Source organism: Amblyomma americanum, chromosome 8 (genome assembly GCF_052857255.1).
Source record: "Amblyomma americanum isolate KBUSLIRL-KWMA chromosome 8, ASM5285725v1, whole genome shotgun sequence".
Taxonomy (NCBI): Eukaryota; Metazoa; Arthropoda; class Arachnida; order Ixodida; family Ixodidae; genus Amblyomma; species Amblyomma americanum.
In genome coordinates, this window is record NC_135504.1 from 10,736,954 (window position 1) to 10,761,327 (window position 24,374).

Below are 24,374 nucleotides of genomic sequence, written 5' to 3' on the forward strand. Positions count from 1 at the left end.
TGCGAGGAAAGTCTTAGTTTGAAGATTGCGAAAGATGTGTGTTTAATCCGGGAACTCCAGCGTTCTGTGCCTGGTGAGGTAGAGGAGAAGAGGGTTATGAGGAAAGGAGAGGCGAGGTAGCTGTGTTATTCTGGGTGGGCGTGTTAGATGAGCCGTGAGGTCACGCGTATAAGCGGGTGAAGGAACGGAGAAACATGTGGTGCCAGTGACGTAACTTCCGCGTTCTCACGCCCCTCCCAGGTCGGGGTGCTCCTCTACTGGGGCGTGTTCTCGGTGCCCAGCTTCGGCTCCGAGTGGCTCTGGTACCACTGGAAGGGACGCCAGAACAGCCTCTTCTCGGACTTCATGCGACTAAACTTCCGGCCAAACGTCACCTACCAGGAGTTCGCCTCTGGTTTCACGTGCGAGTTCTACAACCCCGAGCGATGGATCGACCTTCTCGTCAAGTCCGGTGTCAGGTATCTTGAGCACGCTTGACCAAAAGAGACTCTAAACATTAATATACAGTAAGCCGATATTAATGGGCTAAACATTCATTGATTTTAATGTGTCAGCCTCTGTGGTGGTGATGGTGAAAAACATTTAATGCTCAGAAGAGAGTTTGGGATCAGAAGACCACGCTGCATGGTCGGTATTCGTAGTCCAGGACACCGCACGACGAGGCCCCGTCTCGCGCCCGCTTTACCAGAGCCCTTTGGGACTCCAGTGTGGAGCAGTTGAGGAGGGCAGTCTCCCATGCCTCTCGGGTGCGCGTAGGGGAAGGGGTATTGTGGGGATCCTGAGTACATGCCCGCACCATGTAAAATATATCGCAGATCTCTCCACAGTGTGGGCACCGTTCATATATATGTTTGCATCAAAGTGTTTGATAACGGCAGGACACAGAAGAGTTCCTGTCTGCAGCCGCCGCAGAGTTCGCTCCTCCGTCTTACTCAGCCCCTTGGAGGAGTTGTCTATCGCAGTAATGAATTAAGATTTCGCGGAACCTCAGAAGCGGTATATGAGCTTCCATGGTGGCTCAGCGGTTTTAGCGTTCAGCAGCGCACCTCAAGGTTGCGGCTTGATCGCGACCTCGGCGGCCGTATTGCGGAGAAGGAAATACAAGAACTTCCGTAGGCTGTGCGATGTCAGCCCATTATAAGGAATCCCAGGTGGTCTAAATTAATCTAGCTAGAGCCCTCTAATATGGTCGCCCTCAGAGCTTCGGAACTTAAACGCGACCACTAACAATTGTATTGTGCTAAGGCCGTTTCTCATCTGAACACAGGAGGTGACGAGATGTTGCATCGTAGCAAAGATTCCTCTGTAACACTGGTATAATAATTTGTGCGCATAATGACCGTATTGTGAACACTTATTTAGGCTTTCTAAAACACACTACAAGTTTACGGTCGGATATGCCTATTTATGCTTTAATACTCGTAGTGCAGGTTGTACCTAAGAGAAGGGGCACGATGTATAATTGTTCAGAAAAGTTAGAGAACTTAAACGCACGGGAAATGTCATAGTTCAATAGAGCCACTTCTCGTACGTGGAAAGCCGTGATATTTAGCACGGTAAATTTCCTTGGACTACTTGAAGGGTGTAATGTTGTTTTGGAATAAATTACGCGTATTCCTGATATCAGTGCTAATGTGCTCTACATTTTGAAGCAGCATATTACCTTCGTCACTCCAGAGCTAATCTAACTATTGTGCAACGCATATGAGCTTTGTCTAGTAAGATGCATGGGAACATAAACCCGGGGGAAGTAATTAGCATCTCCACGTGCGCTGTGATTACACCTCAAGAGACCCGAACGGGATTTCCCAACACCTGAGACCACGAAGAACAAACCGTCTGAGGCCCGAGATCTCTTATAATTATTCGGGCTCCGAATCACCGGAGCCGGGCTCCTGGGTTCGGTAGATTTCTCACGACGACTCAGTTCGTGCTTCGGAACTTTATTTCCGTGAGCCGCAGAACAGGGCATGCTTTTTCTTTACTGCAACAATTTGCTGCGGCTATAACCAAGTTTTTATTCTACGCCGTCTGGCCTGCGAAGTACTGCGAAGTAATTAACGTACTTCTCAAGAACCTGCGACGAGCTGGTCGAGGCTTTCCTTGAGCTTCAGGTGAAAAGTTCGGCTTGCGCCGCTAAAGTAGTTACAGCCTCGCTTGTCAAGCTAAGCGCGTCCACTTGCAGCCGTCGATCCGTACCTAATTATTCACGTGTGATCGAGCAGCCAGCTGGTGCGCTACTGCATTTGAGAGATTGTGGACTGCGGAAACCTTGAACTGCGTTTTGTTTTTATCATGGTTAAGTTCTTTGTGATGGTGTAGTCCAGACAGTTACACCAAAGCGTTCTAATTTGCATTTCTGACGTTTGAAAGTGATGACCCTCTGCTTCTCTAATGTTAATGTAGAGCTCATGAAATTGACTTAAACATTGAAAATTGGTTTTGAGGAAAGGAAATGGCACAGTATCTTTCTCAATTATCTCGTTGTACACATGAATCGCGCCGTAAGGGAAGAGATAAAGGAGCGACTGAAAGAGGAAATGAAGAAAGACGTGCCGTAATGAAGGGCTCCGGAATAATTTCGACCACCTGGGGATCTTTAACGCGCACCGACATCGCACAGCACACGGGCGCCTTTTGCGTCCGTGTGCTGTGCGATGTCTTACACAATGCGAAAAAAAGACAACCCGAATCAAAGTCGATAATTTCGTCAGATGTGTATTTAAAGGCTTTAGTATAAACACGGTAGCTGAAAACTCAAGCAGCGGTTTTTGTCAGGGGTTTTTTGTGAACATAAAAATCATGTGACAATCTTGAGACGGAAAGTATATTAACGCATTTAAATTTTCGCACCTCTTGTGATCGAGAGAATTTGGCGGAACTACTTACCTATTGAAAAGTATGCATGTCAATGAAAACTCAAAAGATATGAAGTATTACTGAAGTCGTTTTGTGGAACTAGCCGCTAATTCCCTGCAGCACGTGGGAACTAACAAACGCTGTTACTTATTCTCGCGCGCATACCTTGGAGGGTGACCTTTATAGTTTATAATATCTAAACATAACTAAATGGCGTTGAACCGTGTAATGTAAAACATTAGAGTGCGCTACTAAAATAGAGTAAATAATGCTTGTGATGACAGTTTCACAGACAGTAATAGCCAAAATTTCACGGATTCTCCTTCCTATATGAGCCGAAAGTGTACTAAGGCAGTATTTCGCACCACTTGAATGTATCTATTTCAAACAACAGCCTCGGGTGCTAGTGATGCGACAAAGCTCGGCTAAGGTCACTTTGTGTTAGAAATCTATCACAAGAGAAACGTTCAACATATTCTCTCAATTCAGGCTGATGTAAAATTATATTTAATCATAAAATTGGAGGACACAGCTAACGACAGGCCTGCGGAATACCACACCAGACAGGGTGACGAAAGGACCACGTGTAAAGCAACAAAAAAGAAAATTCTCTTTAAGCGTTTATTATAGGGACCTTATGACCAAAAACCGCAACAGACGCCGGACAAAGGGAGAAGACAAGACAGGGAACGCTTATCAGTAGTACTGTTTAAAACGCGCTCACCTGAAATAAAACACCACGTCAAGTCGGCGTTGGAGTAGAAAAAAAAATAACAGAATGAAAGTTATAGCGAACTTTAGTCCTTAAAGCCGGAAACTGGTCTCGTATTTCGTACTGAAAGTTACGTAAAGGTCACTCTTGCGATTGCTTTATTACTTTTTGGCACAGTGGGAGCTTTCTGCCTCATACAGAAAGCACGGCATGAAACTGATATGGAACGGTCGTTCCCAACTTCCGCCCACAGGTACGCAGTGTTCACAGCGAAGCACTTCGAAGGCTACACGCTATGGCCGTCCAGACGCTCGTGGAACTGGAACTCGGTTGACATAGGCTCGAAACGGGATCTGCTCGGTAAGCGAAACTTTTTTTTCCCCTCGAAACTCTCAGCTTTGTCCCACGCGTAATGTGTAATGGAGCTCATCGTAGTGACGACATTACGTCGCCGATGCTGCTTTCTTTGTTAACGCAACTTCTGTAAATGGGTTCAAAAAACGAAACGAAAAAAAAAACTTTCAGCAGTTTCACCGTACGCTGGGACGAGGGAATGATGTGGATTTCTGTGGCGCAACAGCTGTTCAGAACCACTCCACAAGCGCCCTCTAGCGGCCCGGAATGCTCATAGGGCCTAATTTAACGGCGCCTGAGCAAAGGGGAGATGCCTCTCTGGCCGAGCGAGAAGCTTTTCATGGAATAGCCACATTTGCCCCACTTTAGAGCGGAACCTGTAATCCGGACATTTATAGCCTGGCAAAATCGTCTCTTGCGTGTGCGTGTGGTTGTTGATGTTGTAGGCCCCATAAAATAGCACATACCCACAAGGGGGACTGACCATAACCAGGCGGTGACTACCTGTATTCCAAATTGCATGCGGCCAACCCGGGATGATTTCAAAAATTTCAGACAACTCAGTTTCCGTGACATGGGTGGTAAGAGGGCCTAAGAAGCTTAGATTTATGCGAGAGAGTGAGTAAAAGAAACAAAGGAGAAAAAGAGGAACGTGTTGGAATTGCAAAAAGAAAATATAAAAATAAAGGGTAAAAGGGGCATTACGAAAGCTATAGGGCGATTGCTCCTCATCGTCGTTTTCTACGCAGCAGTTAACCCGGTGGTTCTTACCCGATCAAAATCGCCTCGTGTATGTCCAGTAAAAAATCACATAAAAATCAATTACTCCTCATGTGTGTGCCTCAGTTCAGTTATTCATGCAAGTAAAATCCGTAGAAACAGTCTTTGCCGAAACAAAACCCATGCTATCGTTCTAAATCGAGTGTTCTAAACATGCTCTGTCATTTTTTTTTGCAAAAATCTAGAAGAAATCTATTACACAATATTACCGTAAAAACGTGCAGCAGAGAGCGCACTGCATAAAACATTCGACAGCAGAGCCGGAGGGCACCCTTTGATATTCCTTTTTGTGTCGCCATTTTTAAGGCGATAAAAATCGACGATGCGCACGTGTTGCAAGGTCAATGAAGCCTTGTGGTAAAACATTCATGCCGCGCTAACTCACCCCGAGCTCGCTCTATTCTCTTAGAGCCAGATTTATCACTGTGGGGCTGTAAGCTTTTCTCTGCTTTTTTCCCTTTTTGGGAAATAGCCGCGGGTGGCGAGGACGGACTCTTAATGCCGGCCAGTGCAAGGCCGCATCGCTCAAGGCCTGAAGGATTGAAATCGTCCTTCCCCCTTCCATTACTGAAGCGCACGCCATAAATGCGTGGTAGGGGAAAACAAAATCCCTTAGGGCGCACATAAGCGGAGGAGTGATGCCAAGGATCATTGTTCTTGCGTCACTGTATACGGGCTAGAAAACCAAGCTTTTCTTAAAGGGAAAGTGAAGAGGCTTTAGGGCTCGACGGGGTTAGAGCCGTCGAATGTGTGAAACTTGCAGAGGCAAAAACATGTGAAGTATTTTTCTACTAGCATTTGAAACAGTAGGTAATCACGGATTAATGTAGTCATGTTGTCCAGGCTTTTCTGCGTTACGAAGTGCCTGTTAGGGGCTACATTAAGATCTCTTCTTGAGAGGGCAGTAAATTTAGAAAGAGGGGGCGATTGCGCGATAGAAGAAAAAATCAAACGCCATGGAAGGTAAAGCCCGTGGACGGTTGTTTGGCGGCATTCGACGAGGCATTGAAATGTGTGTGTGAAGACGCCGGTAGTGTGGAAGCTTAATCAATATGATGTCATCACGGAGCTTCCCCGCACAACAGAAAGCTTTGGGAAGAAGCGTGCACGTTGTCACGGCTTTAATCGGATACCAGGACGCCGTTCTTGGCAGTAGCTTCATGCACTGGAACCCTTGAATCTTGTCTAAACCTAGCTCATGTTTTGCGAAGGCTGCCTGGGCATGACGGAATCGTGTATATGGCCAAAAGTAGAGAAAAGGAACTTCAGTGTTTTTACGTCGACCGTCTGTTTTCCAGCAGCCACAAATGTCGCCAGAAAATGTGACCAGGTAATTGATCATACGACAAACTTAAGCGGTTTAAATTACGTGCAAAGATATTGCTTCCATGGCAAGAGTGGCACGACAGTGATGTGTGACACCATCTCAGCGTCACTTTTTTTCATAAATTGGTTGGTACACAATTTCAGACTAGAAGACTGACGCAGATCCGTTCTTGTGTTTCAATTCAGCCTTGTTCATCTCCTTCATCTGTCCCCTTTGCGATCTTAAACGACCTAATAAAGAGCGCAGCTAAGCTTTTTTGTCCCAAGTCAGTGCCCGCACACTTTCTAAAGACGCAGAGTTCGCCACGGTTGTCGTACCTAAGTGTGATTCTGCACTTATTGAAGGCGGGTTCGCAAGGCTCATGAGCCTGATAAGTGTCTACACACCTGCACTTATTGAAGGCGGGTTCGCAAGGCTCATGACGCTGATAAGTGTCTACACACCTTCTGCACTTATTGAAGGCGGGTTCGCAAGGCTCATGAGCCTGATAAGTGTCTACACACCTTCTTCACTTATTGAAGGCGGGTTCGCAAGGCTCATGAGCCTGATAAGTGTCTACACGCCTTCTGCACTTATTGAAGGCGGGTTCGCAAGGCTCATGAGCCTGATAAGTGTCTACACATCTTCTGCACTTATTGAAGGCGGGTTCGCAAAGCTCATGAGCCTGATAAGTGTCTACACACCTTCTGCACTTATTGAAGTCGGGTTCTCAAGGCTCTTGAGCCTGATAACTCTCCACACACTTCCTGCAGGCGAGTTCGCCAAGCTTCTCAAGACCACGACGAACATTCGCCTGGGTGTATACTACTCACTGTACGAGTGGTTCAACCCGCTGTTCCTGGACGACCGGGAGAACAACTTCAGGACGAACGACTTCATACAGGTGAGCGCTGTTGGCGGAGATAAAAGGGATGATCCTGCCACGTGTTCTGCATATGCTGAGTTATCTGGTGCAGCATGTTTTCTATCAGGGGACACGAAAAATTCAGCAGCAGGCTTTATTTTCACACCTTCCTCAGAGCTTGAGAACACTTCTGAACACTTCTTGAGGTAGAACAGAGTCATGCTGCATGATGAGCATGACATCTGCATTAATTTACGCCACGTGCAGTGAACGTGGTGGATGCGAAGAAGACTAACCAGATGTACTATCATTGGCCACGTTTGATAAACAGTGTTGTACTCGTATATGATTGTGTGCATGGCGCTACATCTCGCCATACCCTTTCACTCTTCATCATCATCAGTGTTATGATGTGCCATCGAAGAAGATAGATCGTTCTCATTTGTGATATATTGGTTACTCTGGAAAATGGTTGTCATAAAAAAGTCGCTAAGATGCACGCGTCTCGACACGGACACACAGCTACACATTCTGACTCGTTGTCAGATCATAGAGAATTCTCTAATGAAACACCACCGCTTCACTTAAGTTAACACGAGAAAGTTAATACAAAAAAAGAACAGAAAAAACTCCTAGACTAAAATAGACTTTTTTTGCCATAACTCTCCGTAATGATATATTGACGTCTAAGCGCTCTATTGACGTCTAAGCATAGTAAGCACAGTATACAAGGTATGAAATAAATTGGCTGCACTAGCTACGGCTAGCAAACACGTGGTTTTATTGAGATTAGGTTTTTAGCCTCCCAGTTCATTGTGCCGCATGCATAAATTTCATTGGTGTCTTGAGAACGTGCAGTCTTACGAAACTCAAATGCGGCATGTGCCCAATCTTTGAGGATCAGGTCGAAGGAGAGGACGCAGCTTTAAAAGAGCCGTTGTAATACGACATTGCTTCGAAATAAACTCCGCAAGTCTGACGAAGAGAAACCGAAATAGGCCACGGTGGTGCCCACTTTTGAATGACTTTCGTAAATTGCTTCTGATGGGAGGCACGAGGCATAATTTTTCAGTGACGGTTACAGCATACAATTCCGCTTCTTAAGCAAACGCCGTAATCACAGCAGGTGGAAGGCTGCTTTTTTGATATATTGCTTATTTCTCCCTGTAATCTTCAGTGGCCCGCGCGTATTATTAAAATGGGAGGAAGTAAATGAAAGAAAAATTCATTCTTCGTGGCATTATGTTACATATATTTTAGCCACGTGTTTTTTATACTCCCACTGAAACGTGCTACACGTGAGGTGATTTATTCTTCGGGGATTGAAAGCGAAAAATACGCGCTGTGTTATCAAATTTGCGAGAATTTATTGTTGCGTACCTGATTCCACCGCTTTTCTGAGCGAAATTTGTGTTTCTTAAGACATGATGGTTATAATTTTTGCGGTGATGGGCTCACCTTTGCGTATGCATGTTTTTTTTTATACATTCCACCACGTGCGGTCCAGGGTGTTTTTCCCGTCAACGCCGCAAGGCATGCAATCCACCGATCAATTAGCTTTATCTGCTGCACATTCATCTCTGATGTTGCTTGGAGCCACTCCCCTAATCTCTATTGTGTGCTCGTAAAGGCTAAATTGCAAAAAGAAATAAACTTCGCGGAATTTTTCCTCAATACCGGGATGAAGGAATAAGAGATATATAGCTTTACCCTTACAAAAGCTTCATTAGGCAATCTATAGATTGCCCAAAGACTTCTCTCTATAGACGAACCCTAGAGAACAGTCTATAGGCAATACAAATCCTATAGACAATCTATAGATTTATGGCTATACACTTTTAGTAGACTTCTTTCTATAGACAGTCTACAAACTATGAATGGACAAAAATAAATATCTTTAGGAAGGCAATAGAGTATAAAAAAGTCTATAGATTGTCTATAGATCATTTTTGTAAGGGATACTACGTCTTCCACTTCACCCAAGGGATCACTGTCCCGTGCACCCATATTTAAAATAAAGGAAAACGATACGATGACATGTCTTTGAGCTGAGAATACTTTTATGAAGGGGTCACTGCAGAGAACTGCATCAAAATTTTCTTTCTTAGTAGTAAAGCATGTTTTTTGGTTTTCTTGGCGTTCATATGGCACCCAAAGTTGTATTTATTTGTAACAAATTTGGACTCAGAGTTTTCGATGTTTTTGTCTTTCGTGACGGTCGTGACGACGCCAACCGCGCCGAGATTCAATGCCGCCAGTCAGAAAGAGACGAGCAGTTTATTGAAGCCATTGAGTTCCGCGTTTAAATTGCTTTTGACGTCACTGCAGTTTGCTCGAGAAAACAATCTTTCCAGCGATAGCAGTCTCATTTAACTGGCATTTTCCAGATTACAAAAATTCTGATTTTAGTGGAAGTACACACGGTAATTGTTAAACGCTGATTGTCGATCGATATGTTTAACCAAAATTATTTTGGCCTCGGTCTTCTTTTTAACTCTCAAAAATATTGGTTTCGTTATTCTTGCTCAATGTGTTGCTAAATAAAATGCAGCGCCTCGTTCAAAAACGCCTGGCGGCCGTGTAATGCATAACAAATAAATATATTTCTCTAACTGTCTTCCCCAATAACAATAAATTATTTTCATAATAGTAATAAATAATAGTTTTATCTAAGAGCAATGCTGGTATTCTCTAGAACCTGTCGCGAATACTATATTTGAGCATGCGGAGAGCTCTTCTCTCTAGTCCTAATACTATGAATAGAGCGATGCACACGGAACTTTAAATAGATGTGAAACAGTTTCAGTGCTTCCAATGGAGTTCTGCGCATACGCAATGCAATTTCAGTTTTTACTTTCTTCTGGTTTCAGCCTGTTCTGCTATGCATTGAAAGCTTCCTCTTCCGTTTCGAACATTTAACACTTTCCGAGGCCTTCCAACTTTTTTCTGGAGTTTCGTTCCACGCATCGGACCAAATTAAAAAGAGAAAAATCTCAACTTTTAATCGCGCTAACGGCAGATGGCGTGTTAGCTTACGCAACTGTAGGGAACGCGGAAAACTAATCAAACATTGTCGTTCGCTCAACTGTCGGGCGAGGAAGTGACATTAACGCGCCCACCGTTATCACGGCGCAGCGCAATCAAGTTCTCGTTTGAGGATAGCGCAAATGTCGCGTTGCCGCTATTGCTCAATCCGGGAAGCCTGGAAACAGCTACGTCGCTAAACGTTGCCGCGTTCGAGGCGCACCCCTTGGCATTTACCGTATTTGCTCGAATATAAGCCGATGCGTTTTATTAAGGCGACAATGAGAGTAACTCCGGCCGCGGTGGTGGAATTTAGATTGCTTCACTACGGCGTTCCTTATAGTCTGAGTCGCTTCAGGACGCTCAACCCTATATAAACCAAACCAACCAATTTCGATGGAGGCAGAATTCTAGAAACCGGTGGACTATGCCACGTCAGTGCACGTTAAAGAACGCCAGGTGGTCTACATTTCCGGAGCGCCGCACTACGACGTCCCTTATAGCCTGAGCCGCTTTGGGATGTTACACCTCATAAACCAAACCAAACCAAACTAAATCAAACTCTTGCCAGTTTTCGTTCGGGCTGAATATAGATCTGGTTCTTTCCGAATATATGTCGATTTTTTTTCTTCAGCAAAACGACACAATTTCTTTTGAGAATGTTGCTTTTAAAAAATTTTCCGCCAATGAACACAAGCCCCGCCGCGGTGGCTCAGTGGTTAGGGCGCTCGACTACTGATCCGGAGTTCCCGGGTTCAAACCCGACCGCGGCGGCTGCGTTTTTATGGAGGAAAAACGCTAAGGCGCCCGTGTGCTGTGCAATGTCAGTGCACGTTAAAGATCCCCAGGTGGTCGAAATTATTCCGGAGCCCTCCACTACGGCACCTCTTCCTTTCAACTTTCACTCCCTCCTTTATCCTTTTCCTTACGGCGCGGTTCGGGTGTCCAACGATATATGAGAGAGATACTGCGCCATTTCCTTTCCCCAGAAACCAATTATTATTATTATTATTATTATTATTATTATTATTATTATTATTATTATTATTATTATTATTATTATTATTATTATTATTATTATTATTATTATTATTATTTATACGTCGCTGGGTAGACAACGAGCGCTCTTGTTCGGCTGCGCTGCAACTAGAATCTAGGGTTAAGGACTGTGAAGAGGCCCTCATCATGATGTACAAGCAGAGGTAGCGAATTCTAACGGCATTTAGAACAGTGTCTTTGATATTGGCATCGGTACGTGTGTGCGCAGCTTAACGTCTCGAAGCGACTCATGGGCTGTGAGGCACGCCGCAGTGGAGAGCTCCGGATTTAATTTAGACCCTCTATGATTCTCAGACAGGGCGTTGACATCGCACAGCATACGGGCGTTTTTGCATTTCGCCTTCATCAAAATACAGCCGCAGACGGGATCGAACCTGCTACCTTGAGATCAGCAGCTGAACGCCAGAGCCATTGAGCCACTGAGACACCGCGGCGGGTTTCGTCTTTTGAAGATACAGGAGCTGAGGTAGAGTTACGTCGTGATGACGATGAACGAATATTCAGCGAGTTCAGGATGAGCATCATATTGTTCTTTGTTTTGTTGATTTGATGTGTTCTTTTTGACCAACATTCGCTATTTTTCTTCTCTTAATGGCTTCACAAATTTTCAGGGCTGCCTAACAATTGAAACCGGTTTATTATGTTCAAGTAAACACGGTATGTCTAGCATGGATGAAGATACGTAGACAATCTGCGTGCTGGAAGTTCTCTCATTGCGTAATAAAGCCAGAGCAGGTTGCGACACCCGCACGCGCCATGTGCCTCTAAAAACACGTCGTTTCGTTATGTAAATTAGATGAAGCGGAACTTTATGTATGCTGGAACTATATGTACCAACCAATTATCATTTACATATGAAATACCATAATTGATGCCATGTCACGCATCCGAAAAGATATGACGCCTTCAAGCGCGGATGTTTTTTACATTTTGTAATTTTGTGTTTTAATCAGTTACTATTCTGATGCATTCATATATATAAAATTCAGCGGCAAGCTATGTGGCACGGTTAACACCGTTCAACGAATTCGTGAGTTACGTAACGGGACACACCACGCTGCGCCTTATGAGGTATTTCGACGGGCTGTAAGAAGTGCCGGAAGCCGTAGGGAGCGGAAGAAACGGGGCCAAATAAACGTCAAATCGGCTTCCTTGTGCTGTGCTTGACAGGCGTTCTTCCTGAATTTGCTTGCAGTTTGATTCAAGGGCGCAACGCCCTTCACATAGTTCGAAATGTTTTAAGAGCATCTGCAATGTAGCCGAAAGCTCGTAGGCCCTAATTAAAATGCCAGCCGTACTGCGAGGTGGGTTTTATTGAGAAAAAACATGCGGTTAGTATTTAACTTCAAAGTTGATTCTGTAAGAAATGGGGGACTCGAGAAGAAAAGTGAACGTTAATTCGATTGAAGGGACTCGAGTACCATAACATGACAAAGTAAGCAAGTTCTCAAGAACAAGACATTTGGTGCACCTTCAATACGGACAGTAATTAATACATAGCACAACAATGAACTTTGCATTTGTAAAATACATAGTTCAGTCCCATGAAAACTTAGAGATTACGAGACAACACAAAAGATGGAGAAATTTGAACGCGGATTAACGCCAACCGAACGTAGTATCTGATTCGCGAAATGGAGCAGAAACAGTCTCCCAAAACAAAAATAAGAGGGCTATATATAAAGGAGAAAAAAATGAACGTATTAGTTTCTTATTAAAATTTTCAATATCTATTTTGTTCTGGCGTAAATACTTCAAAACAATTACACAGAAGCGAGCATTAAAGAGGTTTCTTATCAAATATGAAAATGTACCTTTAAAGAAACCAACCAGAGACAATAAGTCGGACAAACAAGATGTTGCATGCTATTGGTCAGAAGATGAATTTATAACAAATCAGATAGCGAATAGGCGCTTCTGCTTGAACCTAATACCACACATACGCAGAGGTTAATACAGTTTCTTGTACGCTTGAAGCATTATTCTGCAAACACAATATAACAATCCTCTGAACAATAATAGGGTGTATTTGAGGAAGCTAATCAACTATTGTTGCGTGCGGCAGCGCTACAACGTTCTAAAGAACCACTTCCCATTCACTGCTTCCTCTGATTCCTGCCACTTTCAAGGAAGCTGTAGAAGGCCACCGCAATAGATATTCTCCTGGCCTCTCAAATATTGTCTGCCAAGCTTTCGTCTTTTGAGGGTACAAAATTAAAATCAAAAGCATTGTATTTCGAAAAGTGGGCCGAGTGCATAACCAATGTAAGACAACAACAAAAAGGAAGTGTATTTCACTCTCGCTTTAAAAGTGCCCAGCAGTAGAGAAACTTTCCTAACTATCGTCTTTATTCATTACTTTCCATTCTTTTTCTAAGAAGTAAATTGCTCAAGGCCCTGAGAGGTGTCCCTGGTTCCTGCTGAGGGTGAAAGTTTCAGTACCACCTCCCTCGTTTTGTAAGCACTCAGTTCTTTCGTGAAGCAAGAAAATAAATGTGCGCGCCTAGGATGAAGCGTTTATCGTACAAACGCGACAACCTCGAATAAGCTTTGCACAAACGTCGCTTTTCACAAACGACCCTCGGCAGTCACGACTCGCTGAAGTGGCGCTCGGCAACCGCGCTCAACGAGCGAAAGAAGATAAAAACTAAAAAAAGAAAAATACCGCTGAACTAAGCCCGCAAATCTCACTGTCATACTTTCTTCCGAGTTTTTTTTCCACCACAGTGCACTGTTGTCTTTTTTTATTCAATCTCGGATCGTAACAGTCAACTTCAGAGTCGCGCTTCGCGCCTTCGCTCTCATGAATCTCGGTTTCGTAATGGCCACACTGGCTCTTGTGTCTCCCTAATCCCGCGAATAAAAAACTCCCAACGTTCCCATTTGTTTCCGGCTTTCTTTTGGAATCCATTATCCTCATTTAAAACAGCGCCTCTGTTATGACCTCTTTTTGCGACTGTTTTTGCAGTTTGCGCTGCAACCTCCATGAAAAAATGAAAGGATGGAGCGACCTTTCTATCCCACTTACCTTTTTCTTCCCACACACTGTTCATCTGAACAGTTTTAAGCTTGCGTGATGTCTTGCTCTGATCTCTTTTTTTTTCGCCTTCAATCTCTCTTGCGCTTCTGCGTGTATTACGTAAGCGGCTGCCTAATGATATAGGCCGGTCTTAGATATGCGAAGCTACGCGTCCGTTTCATTGGGACTGTGTTTTAAAGCTCACCGCCTCTTATTCTATGCTGAGCCATGCTCCCTATTCTATGTCGAGCCATGCTCCTTATTCTATGTCCGGCCATAAAACTCCAGCGGTACAGTTATTATTTCTAGAACGTTTGTGGGAGCCGCTCTGCCCAGTTCTTTCCTGCGACGTTCGCATATATCAGGGTCCCTTCTTATCCAACGTTAATTGATGTTGAGATCTCTTCCTGAGCAGCTTTTTTTTTCAATTCGTTTTAAAGTGCACTTCACTTTATGATGTGATCCCTCACTGTTACGTTTTCTGTCGTTCATTTTTATTGTGTCGTCATTAGCCGCTCTCAGAGCGTAATTGCGCTCGTCTCGTGCATTTTTAGAGTGAAGGGTTTATCCTGTAGTCATCTGATACTTTATTGAATGTTTGTATATTTTTTAATTGCCTCCCCTGTCCTTTCTTCATTCTCCTATAATCCTCGAAGCCTTCCGTGCTGCTTCAGCTCTATGTGCCTAAATTCCATCAGTGCATGCAGTGCACAGCAAAAAAAGAGAGAAAAAAAAAACAGAATACCGTCCTCAGCCTTGGAGAGTATTAAAGATTAAACGTCCTGCAGTACCATTGTGCAGTATATTTTAATTAGTCTTATATATGAGCGCACTTATTGCACCCATAAGTCCGCGTTAGGCGTCACTCTCCTACAACTTCAAGCTATCACCTTTTTAGCGGATGAAAATTTGCCCCTTACGCATAAGCCACATGTTTATCACTGCATTTGAAAGACACGTTGTAATGCAGAATCGGCCTTAACATTTTGTTTTTTTTTTTTACCAATTTCCGCTCGTCGTTGTAAAGGCGAGGCATGTGGTTGTTATGGCGCCAATTTGGGTGACCTAATTGAGAGTACGTGTCGCCAATTAAGCGTTATACGTACTAGTTACAGCCTTTCCCTAATAGAGATGTGACTCAGACCAGTGACCGACTTTGGATATCATCAGTGCTCGAAGCCCTGTAATTAGGAAAGAGGCGGCGCCGTTTGAGCAATTAGGTAATCGATCTGCGAAATTATGCGTCTTTGAACCTCATTACGGTCTGGTAAAGACGGGTGGCGCAGCAGCTGCCAGAGTCTTTTTCGTAAAAGGAGCGGGTGATTCGTATGTGGGCCTCCGTATGAATTCGAGTAGAGCACTACTGTCTCCGCTTTTCTTTGTGAAACACGTTTTATCTCTCTTCTGGAGTCGCAATTAAAGGCGCAAGGAAGTCCACAATAAGTCATTGAGTCCTATAATTAGAAATCGAATCAGACAGTCAATGTGTTCAAATCATGCAGAGTTCTTATTAAAGTATTTTCTAATAACTGATACGATGGGAGGCAGCCAAAGTTCGGAAAGTCTGGGTGTTCGAATAAAGCGAGCATGAAAAATCGAGCGTCTGCTGTATTCCAGTCATTCACAACTGATGCATTTAAGGAGTGGGCTACGCGTGTTTCGCGAAGTTTTTTTTTTTTTTTTCCTGGGACAAACTGGCGATCCGCTTTTCTTCTGAAATCCAATCAATTCGAGGTCGCCTTTCGCTCGAAATCCAATCATTTTTGTTTGCCGCTCTTCTGGATGACCGTTTATTGTTGAAAACCAACATGCACAAGCGCCACTTCTTATTACACCTGCGGTCCGCCGAGGATTTGCAAGGCGTCCGAATGATCGCCATGGTATCATTTCACAGAATCGCCTCAGGGCTATCGCAATACATACTGCTTCATTGAAAGTGTGCGTTGAGGTGAAAATCCGCACTCTCTTTATGCAATGTACTTGATTTCAGCATCAACACAGCCGGCTATAATTAAATTTCGAAAGCTGGCTGATCTGCAAAGCACAGCCTGGAAGCACGAAACAGAAATTTGAAGATTTCTGTCGAATAAAAGGCCGCATGGATTTTTTTGGTGCGAAAAGATATTAGCTTTCGACCACCAATGATGATCAAAAAGAGCAATCAACGCTTGTATTGAGTCACATTTCTATCTTGTGATGAACATCTTAACATCATCGTGACTGAGGAAAAAATTAGTGAAAGGTAATGGCTGCTTCTTGGGAAAGACAAAAGAATTCGACGTTGCGAATTTTTTTTTTTGTATTATAACGTGACATTATGCTGGCGATTCGCCTACAAAGGCCAGAACAGAGAGCACCAAAAACTGGTCCACGTGCAACTGACTTTTACATCTTCGACATATTTTTATTGTTCAGTTCAAGGAAGTACAATAAAGAACACAAAAATTAACGGTGGAATTTTCTTTTACATAAGAAATTCCGAACATTGGACCCCAATTTTCAAATCACATGAATAGTCGTGATTACGCGCAGGAAACCAAAAGTTTAAAGAGGGCGCATATTAGATATTTATATAAAATATATTGCAAAATATAAATGAAGCTTGGGTGGATGATAATGATTACTTCAGTATTATATTTACACCGTAGAGCCATGCACCCCTCGGAGTCGAAATGCAAAAGGGGCTAGTCAGCGCTGCTACATCAGTGCATGTAAAAAAAAGCCAGGTGGTCCCAGCTTTTTGTCCCAGCTTGAGTGCCTAATGCTCAAAACTCAAGCTAGACCTATTTCCTTGGCCCAGAAGTTTACTAGTAGGTTTAGTTTCTATCCAATGTTGTAGGCACAGCTTCGAGACACGCAGTCGGGCGCGGTTTTCAGCTTAGTCGCACCTCCCAACTCCCTGCCAGATATTGTTTTTCGCGCTTTGGAAGTTAGATTTATTGTCATAGTTAGGACAGCTAAGCGGTTTTAAGCGGCATCCGTCGTGAGAAAGTCGCCATCGCTGCAACTGTCCACCCGTGTCACACTACCCGACTACATTTAGAGTCATTCGTGTTTAGGTGAAGCCTGATTATCCATATTTGATGTCAATGCCGTAAGTTTACTGAAAACCGGGAAAAGCACGAATGGCACGTACAACCCAGATATTGTTTACTCAAAATGTATTTTGCCTGCTGCAAAAATACCTACTTGGAGATAAAAAGGGTCTCTTCATTCAATCAATGTTGTTGTTTCACTGTGTGCTGACTCGTGTCATGCTGCCAGCTGTTGTCAAATATGGGGGCCGTCGCCCCGTCAAGCTGCTCTTCGCAGCAAGCAGCTTTTTGCAGCTGCTCCTTTTCCTTGTACCGAGAGAAAAATAAACTCATTATTAATATTATCAGGAATTGGAAATCGTCGCCCACTTTCGTGTGGTTTAATCTTTCGTACTGAAAGCGAGGTTATCCTTGCGGACGAAGCGGAACACTGCCCTTTAAGAGCGAACCAGCAGAGACAGGTTGACACCTATTTCTCAGGCGCTCTAACACTGTTTTCAGGCCGTTAGTTTTTAGCATAGCAGCTTTGACGTGGAAGGGGTACTCTCGCAGTTTACGTACAGGCGTTTAGTGGCGCGTTTAAATAGTTGAGAGAATGCAACGATTGAAAATCATAACAAACGTGGAGAAAAATTACAATTTTTGTTTTTTGTAAAAGGTTGCCGCGTTGACATAAAGGTTAGGGATGGTGAGTAGGAGATCTGACGGCCGATGACGAAGCCGGCTAGCCTATGAGGAAACGAGGACGAACAGTTCCCTTTCAACGCGGTTGCTCCCGGACGAGGGACAAATTCGCTCCTCGATGTTTGCTAGTTGGCCCCAGTACTTCCGGCGCTGGTCCGCGAAATTAAAGGGCTATAAAGAAGTGTGTTCGAACATGGTTTTAAAATGCTTACACTCTGTAGAGTACAGTCCACCGAGCGTTTATGCCGCGTACGAGGCCTCAAAAGCAAGTGGGAAATTTGTAGTACATTTTTTAAAAATTCCCGCTTCCGCACCTCGCGGCAACGCGCGGTGCCGGGCTTTCACGCGAAACCTGGAATATGACGTCACGCCACGCAAGCGTCGTCAGCAGCCGGGGGTTATCATTGGTTCACCGCGTCAAATTCTTCCTGACGTCACGCGGCTGCTGGAGGCGGATAGAGGGAAGGCGCCGAGGGGTGGGGCCGGCGGAGGAGCGCCGACATTTTAGCGTGCGAAAATTGAGAGGAGAGAGAAAGGCGGAAAGGCGGTGAAGTTCAAATTTTGACTGCATATAACTCATTTTCCGCAAAACGGATTAAAGTAATTCTTGCTGAAGAATATTTGTGAAGCAGCGTCCTTTAACATCCAGACATACCGCCACATAACTGAGAGCCCCTTTCTGAGGCCCTTTAAGAATCCCTCAGTGGAGGCGCTTGAGAGTTGGTTTAGCTGCTGTGTTGCAAGTAGGGCACTTAGTGTGGGAGGTAATCCCGCCAGAGATACCTTCGAAAGCAGTCATCGTTCTTTGTGCATCCACGAGAGTCCGAGTCGTCCGATGTGATTGCCATCTAATGTCGTCATTGCGTAACACGCCCTTGGCATGCCCGTGCCATTCTGGCGGTCAGTGGTTGTTTGTCTCAAGTGTGGTGCTTCAAGAGTTGACGTAACTCGCGCTTTCCCAGTCGCTGCTCCCAGAAGGCATACATTTCTCTGCCGTCGTTGTCGATGAGAACCTAGCGTCGTGGCGGCGTTTCGAAGCTATTATCTCGGTCGCAGCAGCGCGCAATATTGGAAAGAGAAACTTGAGTCGATGAGCATTTCAATTGGTAACGCTTAGCTTGCAAGGCGGCCTTCTTTAATTAAACGATACATCGCGCCACGAAACGGGTGATCATGCGTAGTTCTTCGTAATGTAAAAAAAATTTGAAAAAAAAACGAAACAAAAATAGGCTGACGAATACGAAATGATGTGGGCGCGTATTCGAGATTTGTGCACGCATCGGTGCACACCTGTGAACACTCTTCAATTCCTATCTTCCTTTTACTCTTAATTTTTCACGCAGCATTTTTTATTCTGTGTATTAGGCGACATCTTTTAATAACACTGCTTCAGACACTTTATTCTTGACAGTTATACACTTCACCCTTCAGCCGCCGCGGTGGCCGAGTGGTTATGGCGCTCGGCTGCTGGCCCGAAAGCCGCGGGTTCGATCCCAGCCGCGGCGGTCGAATTTCGATGGAGGCAAAATTATAGAGGCCCGTGTACTGTGCGATGTCAGTGCAATTTAAAGAACCCCAGGTGGTCGAAATTTCCGGAGCCCTTCACACCGGCGTCTCTCATAGCCTGAGTCGCTTTGAGACGTTAAACCCCCATAAACTAAACTAAAGTTCACCCTTTACTTCAAAGTGTTATCCTTTTATATGGTCACTATTTAGCAGACCTAGTTCTTCCGTGCCACGAGCCTTCTCCACATTTATTTGGGTGAAAAGGGCCCATATATTCAACGGCAAGACGAACCAGCTCTAAAGGAGTCTCAAGAAAGAGAGTAAACAAGGCCGATCTTAGCTTCTGTCATAACACCGTTTGCCTTTCCTTGTGATCACCACGGCTGCCCTGTTTTGCCAATGTTAAATATAAGGTCATCCGTACCGTCAAACATTCTTTGGCACCATGTCGTGTGATCCTCGCGGCGCTGATATTTGCTTTTTTACCGTGCCCTTAACTAATCGATGAGAATACGTCTGCCTCAGTCACCCCCGTTTCGTCTTCCCTTCAATCATGAGTGCCATTCTGATCGCGCCACCCTGTTCCCGATCGAAAGGCTCTCAGAATGACGGCTTCACCTCTTCCCTCCCGCTAATTGCACGCAGCGCTGTAGAAGCTGGGAGTGCTAGAGATGTCTTAGAATACGTTTCCGTAACGTGCTATATAGTAACCGTCAGTGAGCTGCAGTCATCAACAACGACAAGATGAAATTTCTTCCTCAAATGACAACAGGTGTGGCAGAAAAACAGCACAAATATTTCACAGTAATCACTGGATATTAGGATTTTGTTTAGAGGGAAATAGCTTCGGCTTCGCCGTCACACCACCTCTCTTCCAAAAGCCCCGAATACACCTGCTGTACGGTAGGAATATTACTCAGGTATGCCAGGGGCCAGGCGCTTACGAGAATGTGCTATTTTGCGTCACGTGATTCCATGCATGTCAGATCCATGTAGACCTTTGACTGAGCGCCACCAACGACATATGAAGGCGTCGCCAGTGCAGGTATAGCTGTCAGGTATAGGCCGTGCCAAAGCTAGAAAAATATGTGGGCTTTCTTTCAATTTGGCAATGTACAGATATTTCGGCGAGAAACCCAACGGCTGTATTAAGGCGATAGCGCTAAAGGGCCCGTTCACCTGAAAATCTCGCGTCGACGTTGTGAGTGAAAAATCACCGGCGTGTCTGTGGCAGGTGGTCAACAGAGAGCAACCTAGAAGGCAGGTGGGCCACCTATGTCACGTGACCATGCGGCGTCATCACAACCTGCCCGCCTTGGCAGGTGGCAGTTAAGTTATTGATTGGTCGCTCGGGAAGAGCAACCTGTGGTGCAGAAGGCCCACCTCTTGAAGCACGTGCCATTGCAGGACAGTGGCACATCGCTTAAACGCTGCGCCACAGCGACAGGCGGGGTATGAGTACTCCAAGGCACGTATGAATGTGAAGTAGTAAATGACTGTCTGCATAAATGGGAATTGACGCATTACGCTACCGGTGTTCCCTAGAATTTTTAAATCGATCGTTTTAAAGCAAATCAATAGGTAAGGGAAACATATAAATGAGTAAGGCATGTCGAAATGACGGTTCTTTATCGCTGGTTAACACAACCGTTCTAGAGCTAACATAGGCAACTCGAGAGGTTATGGTAGTCGGTGGCTGACCTGAAGGACGCGGTTTCGATCTCGGCCACGACGGTCTCATTCCGATGGGGGCAAAACGCTAGAGACCTGTGCACTGTGCGATATGTCAGTGCGCATTAAAGAACCTCAAGTGGTCAAAATTTTCGGCAGCCCTCCACTGAGCTGCCTTTAGTGGTTTAGTAGCCTGAGTTGCTTTTAGTGGCTAAACGCGATAAATCAAGCCAAATCATGCCCATAGCACGGACATCATGCGGTAACCATGCCGAAAGTATGCGGATCTTTGTTTATTTTCATACTTAACGGTCTTCCTCCTCTGATAATTTCATTTGCGCAGGTCGTAAGGTCGTACGCAACATTTCGATACAAACCAGTCGTTGAAGAAGGAGAAATAGTGATGCGTGCTCATATTTTGTCTTTGTACCATTTAATAGCCTGTGCTTGTATTTTTTACATTTTTTTACTGTTACCGAGTACACCCCTTTTTTTAGTTTCCGTTCCTCACTGACCGTTCCATGCGTGTCGCAACTAAAGGTGAATTTTATTATGAGGTTCAAGGAATTTTTTCTTCTATCGAGACTTGCATATTTCGTCCCCTTGATGATGATTTTTTTATGGCACAAATGCAGAATTCACCAAATAGCGCCATTGCGCAAGGTATTTTTGCCAGCACAAAATGACGAGACCCATTTTCCAAGATTTTATCCCCGCACCTGCCGCATTAGAAGCGTATATCCCTTACAAAAATTACTTTAGAGAGTCTATAGACTCTTCATAGATTTTATCTATTAAGTCTATAGACTCTCTTGAGATAAATTTTATAGACTAGTCTATAGACAATGAAACGCTATAGGCAGTCTATAGGCAATCTATAGATTTATGGCCATACACATCTAGTAAACTTTTTCTATAGACAGTCTATTGCCTATGAATAGACAAAAGGAAATATCTATAAGAAGGCAATGTAGGCTATAAGAAGACTATGGAAATTCTGCAGACCATTTTTATAAGGGTGTACTTTTCATTGCGGAGCTAAAGGATATTGTAGTGCCCATCTTATTGGCTGTCAACCTGTTCCGTTATGTTATTTCTATTTATTTTCTTGTTTCTTTGTTGTTTCTCCTCTAGTCAGTCTTTTTGTGCGTTTACTACAGAGCTCATCAGTCTTGCACTCGAGTCACTAATTCGATTTCCTGGAATTGCTCATTGAATGCGTCCTTTTTTTTCCGGTGCCTACGCCTCGCCGCGTGTTTCTTCCTGACCGACACTCTGTTTAAACCCTCCTCCTGTGCACAATGCCTCGGGGGCAAAGGGTACTGCACTGCACGTAAGCAATTAAACAGGATGTCAGCACAAAAAGCGAGAGCCCTCTGATGTGATGCATCCAACTTCCGGTGCGATGCCAGTGTTCACCCGCCACTCCCTATCTTCCGAGCACGTCCAGTTTCTCACGTGACGTCTCCAGCTCGCATTAGCGATGCAAATTGACAGCGATGCCCGAGGTCGAAGCGGAAGGCCCTGAACCCCCCCCCCCCCCCCCCCCCCCCCCCGCATCTCTCCCCTTGTCTCGCTTGGCAAGCAAGCTGGAGCGTTTGAGCATCGAAGGCCCTTAGGGCAAACTTTTCTGCCTTACATCATTTTTGTTTTGTGCGCGTGCGTTATTATATTCTCCATGACAGGCAGTTCTTGCCCACTTGATCTTCTTCTTTGCCCGGGATGTCCTTGCGCCTATTTTAAATGTTGTCTTTTTCTCGCACACGTGGCCAGACCACACGTGCGAGAAATGACATTGAAAGCAGGAGGCGGAAGCGGAACACGAGGATTTTGGTACGGAAGGAAGCTGATTACGCACCAAAGTGATGAAAACAACACGTTTGGGTGAAATTAAAATCCTCTATAGAATGCATGAGGCAACAAGGGGTGAAAAATGGGAATAGAGCTCGTGGTGCATGATTCAGGACGAAATAAAAAAGATGGTACACGTGTAGGAAGATATGTTACATTATCATTGCATTGCTTGAAGATAAAAAAACACTTTTTAGCATGAAGAACGAGCAAAACGCCGGGAAACCGAATGATTTATTCATTTCACCTAACTTGTAGGTCCGGAAAGCGAATTTAAAAAGAACCCGAGTAATGAAGTTAAAAGAAGCCTTTTTATAGCGCCGAGGTTCATAAGAACCGGAACATTTGTTTTCTAGCACGAATGGGAAAAAAAGCCCGCTGTCGCACACAACATGGGAAGATATTAAAGTCCATCGATGAGGTCCATCGATGAGGTCTATCGGTCAAAAGGCCCATCGTTAAGAAAGATTCGCGGCAATATTTTTCTCAAAATCAAGGCTACTTGAATATTTGCCTAAGTCAAGTCAGGCAGAAAAGAAAAAGGTGAGGCTTTTTCCCAGATTGCATTTGTTTCTTATTTCTTGTTCTAATTTCTTCGGTGATTCCCTCTGAAAAGGATGTTGCAGTAACTAGGATATCACTCCGATTATAATACCGGAACTCATGTGTTCTCAAAACTGCTTTCATTATATGACACTTACACCGAGCTTAGTGTGGTTTGTTGTTCGCGTTTTGACAATACTACCATATAGTCACTGCTGAGAGAACAAATTCGTCCCAGCTTCAAATTGTTCCAAGTCACAAGAGAACCAAATTCGAACGTTGTTTAACAGAGTATGACACTTCTATCAACGAAGGTGCCAATAAACTTGCAACAGCACCAGTGAAGGTGTTTAAGCACAAATAAATTCACATTTTAAGTACGAAGCAGGCGAAGTTTTTCTGTAGGTTACGAGAGCTGCATTAACAAAAGTACTGCCTGTGAAATTATGGCACTAGTTTTGGGGCAAAAAAAAATATTAGCCACGAATTACTGACACAACGTGCCCAAACAAAACATATGCAATCATGCACAGGAGTGGAGTCGCTTTCATTCATTCACCACCATAATCAGAATTAAGTGACATATTTAATCCAGCCTAATCTGGGCTTGTATGATAGGGTAATGCGACGATTGGCTACGCGATATTTTATAATCTCACACAGAGCAAAATGACACAACCTTGTAAAAAATTTTACGACTCAATATTCCTGCCTTCACAAGACCGCTGATGCTTGGTGATTATTTCAACTTTTGAAGCTTCTTATGGCGACGTTGATAGCAGGTTGTTTATTCTGCTCGGAAGCTTTGCACGCTTAGAGACAGGACTACGAACGCCCTATAAAACAAAAACGCAATAGTATAATCTCTGGTTACATAGGGTGGTGCTTGTACTCAGATGCAACCACAAAGTCGCAAGGGAGCCTTGGGAGCCATGTCGATGGCTTCGTCCATAGATGGCGGGGCCTATGTGAGCGACCAGTTGGTAGCTTTGACTGCAAAAAAAAAAAAATGCTTTTAGCTTTTCAGATGGTAATCGAAAATGACTTGCGCGCAGAGGTTTGAACGATTCACGTCTGTTATTTGCTTGCTGTGATTTTTTGCTATG

At 44.3% G+C, this 24,374-nt stretch overlaps 1 protein-coding gene across 1 annotated transcript in view; it reads left to right on the plus strand.

Annotated features, from left to right (window-relative positions):
• The window catches only part of LOC144100041 (alpha-L-fucosidase-like), a 50,327-nt gene that overhangs the window by 3,615 nt on the left and 22,338 nt on the right, over positions 1 to 24,374 (plus strand). Inside the window, exons 3-5 of the mRNA XM_077633090.1 lie at positions 241 to 458; positions 3,825 to 3,931; positions 6,785 to 6,915. Of these exons, the coding sequence (XP_077489216.1) occupies positions 241 to 458; positions 3,825 to 3,931; positions 6,785 to 6,915 (456 nt within the window). The remainder of the gene's footprint in view (positions 1 to 240; positions 459 to 3,824; positions 3,932 to 6,784; positions 6,916 to 24,374) is intronic.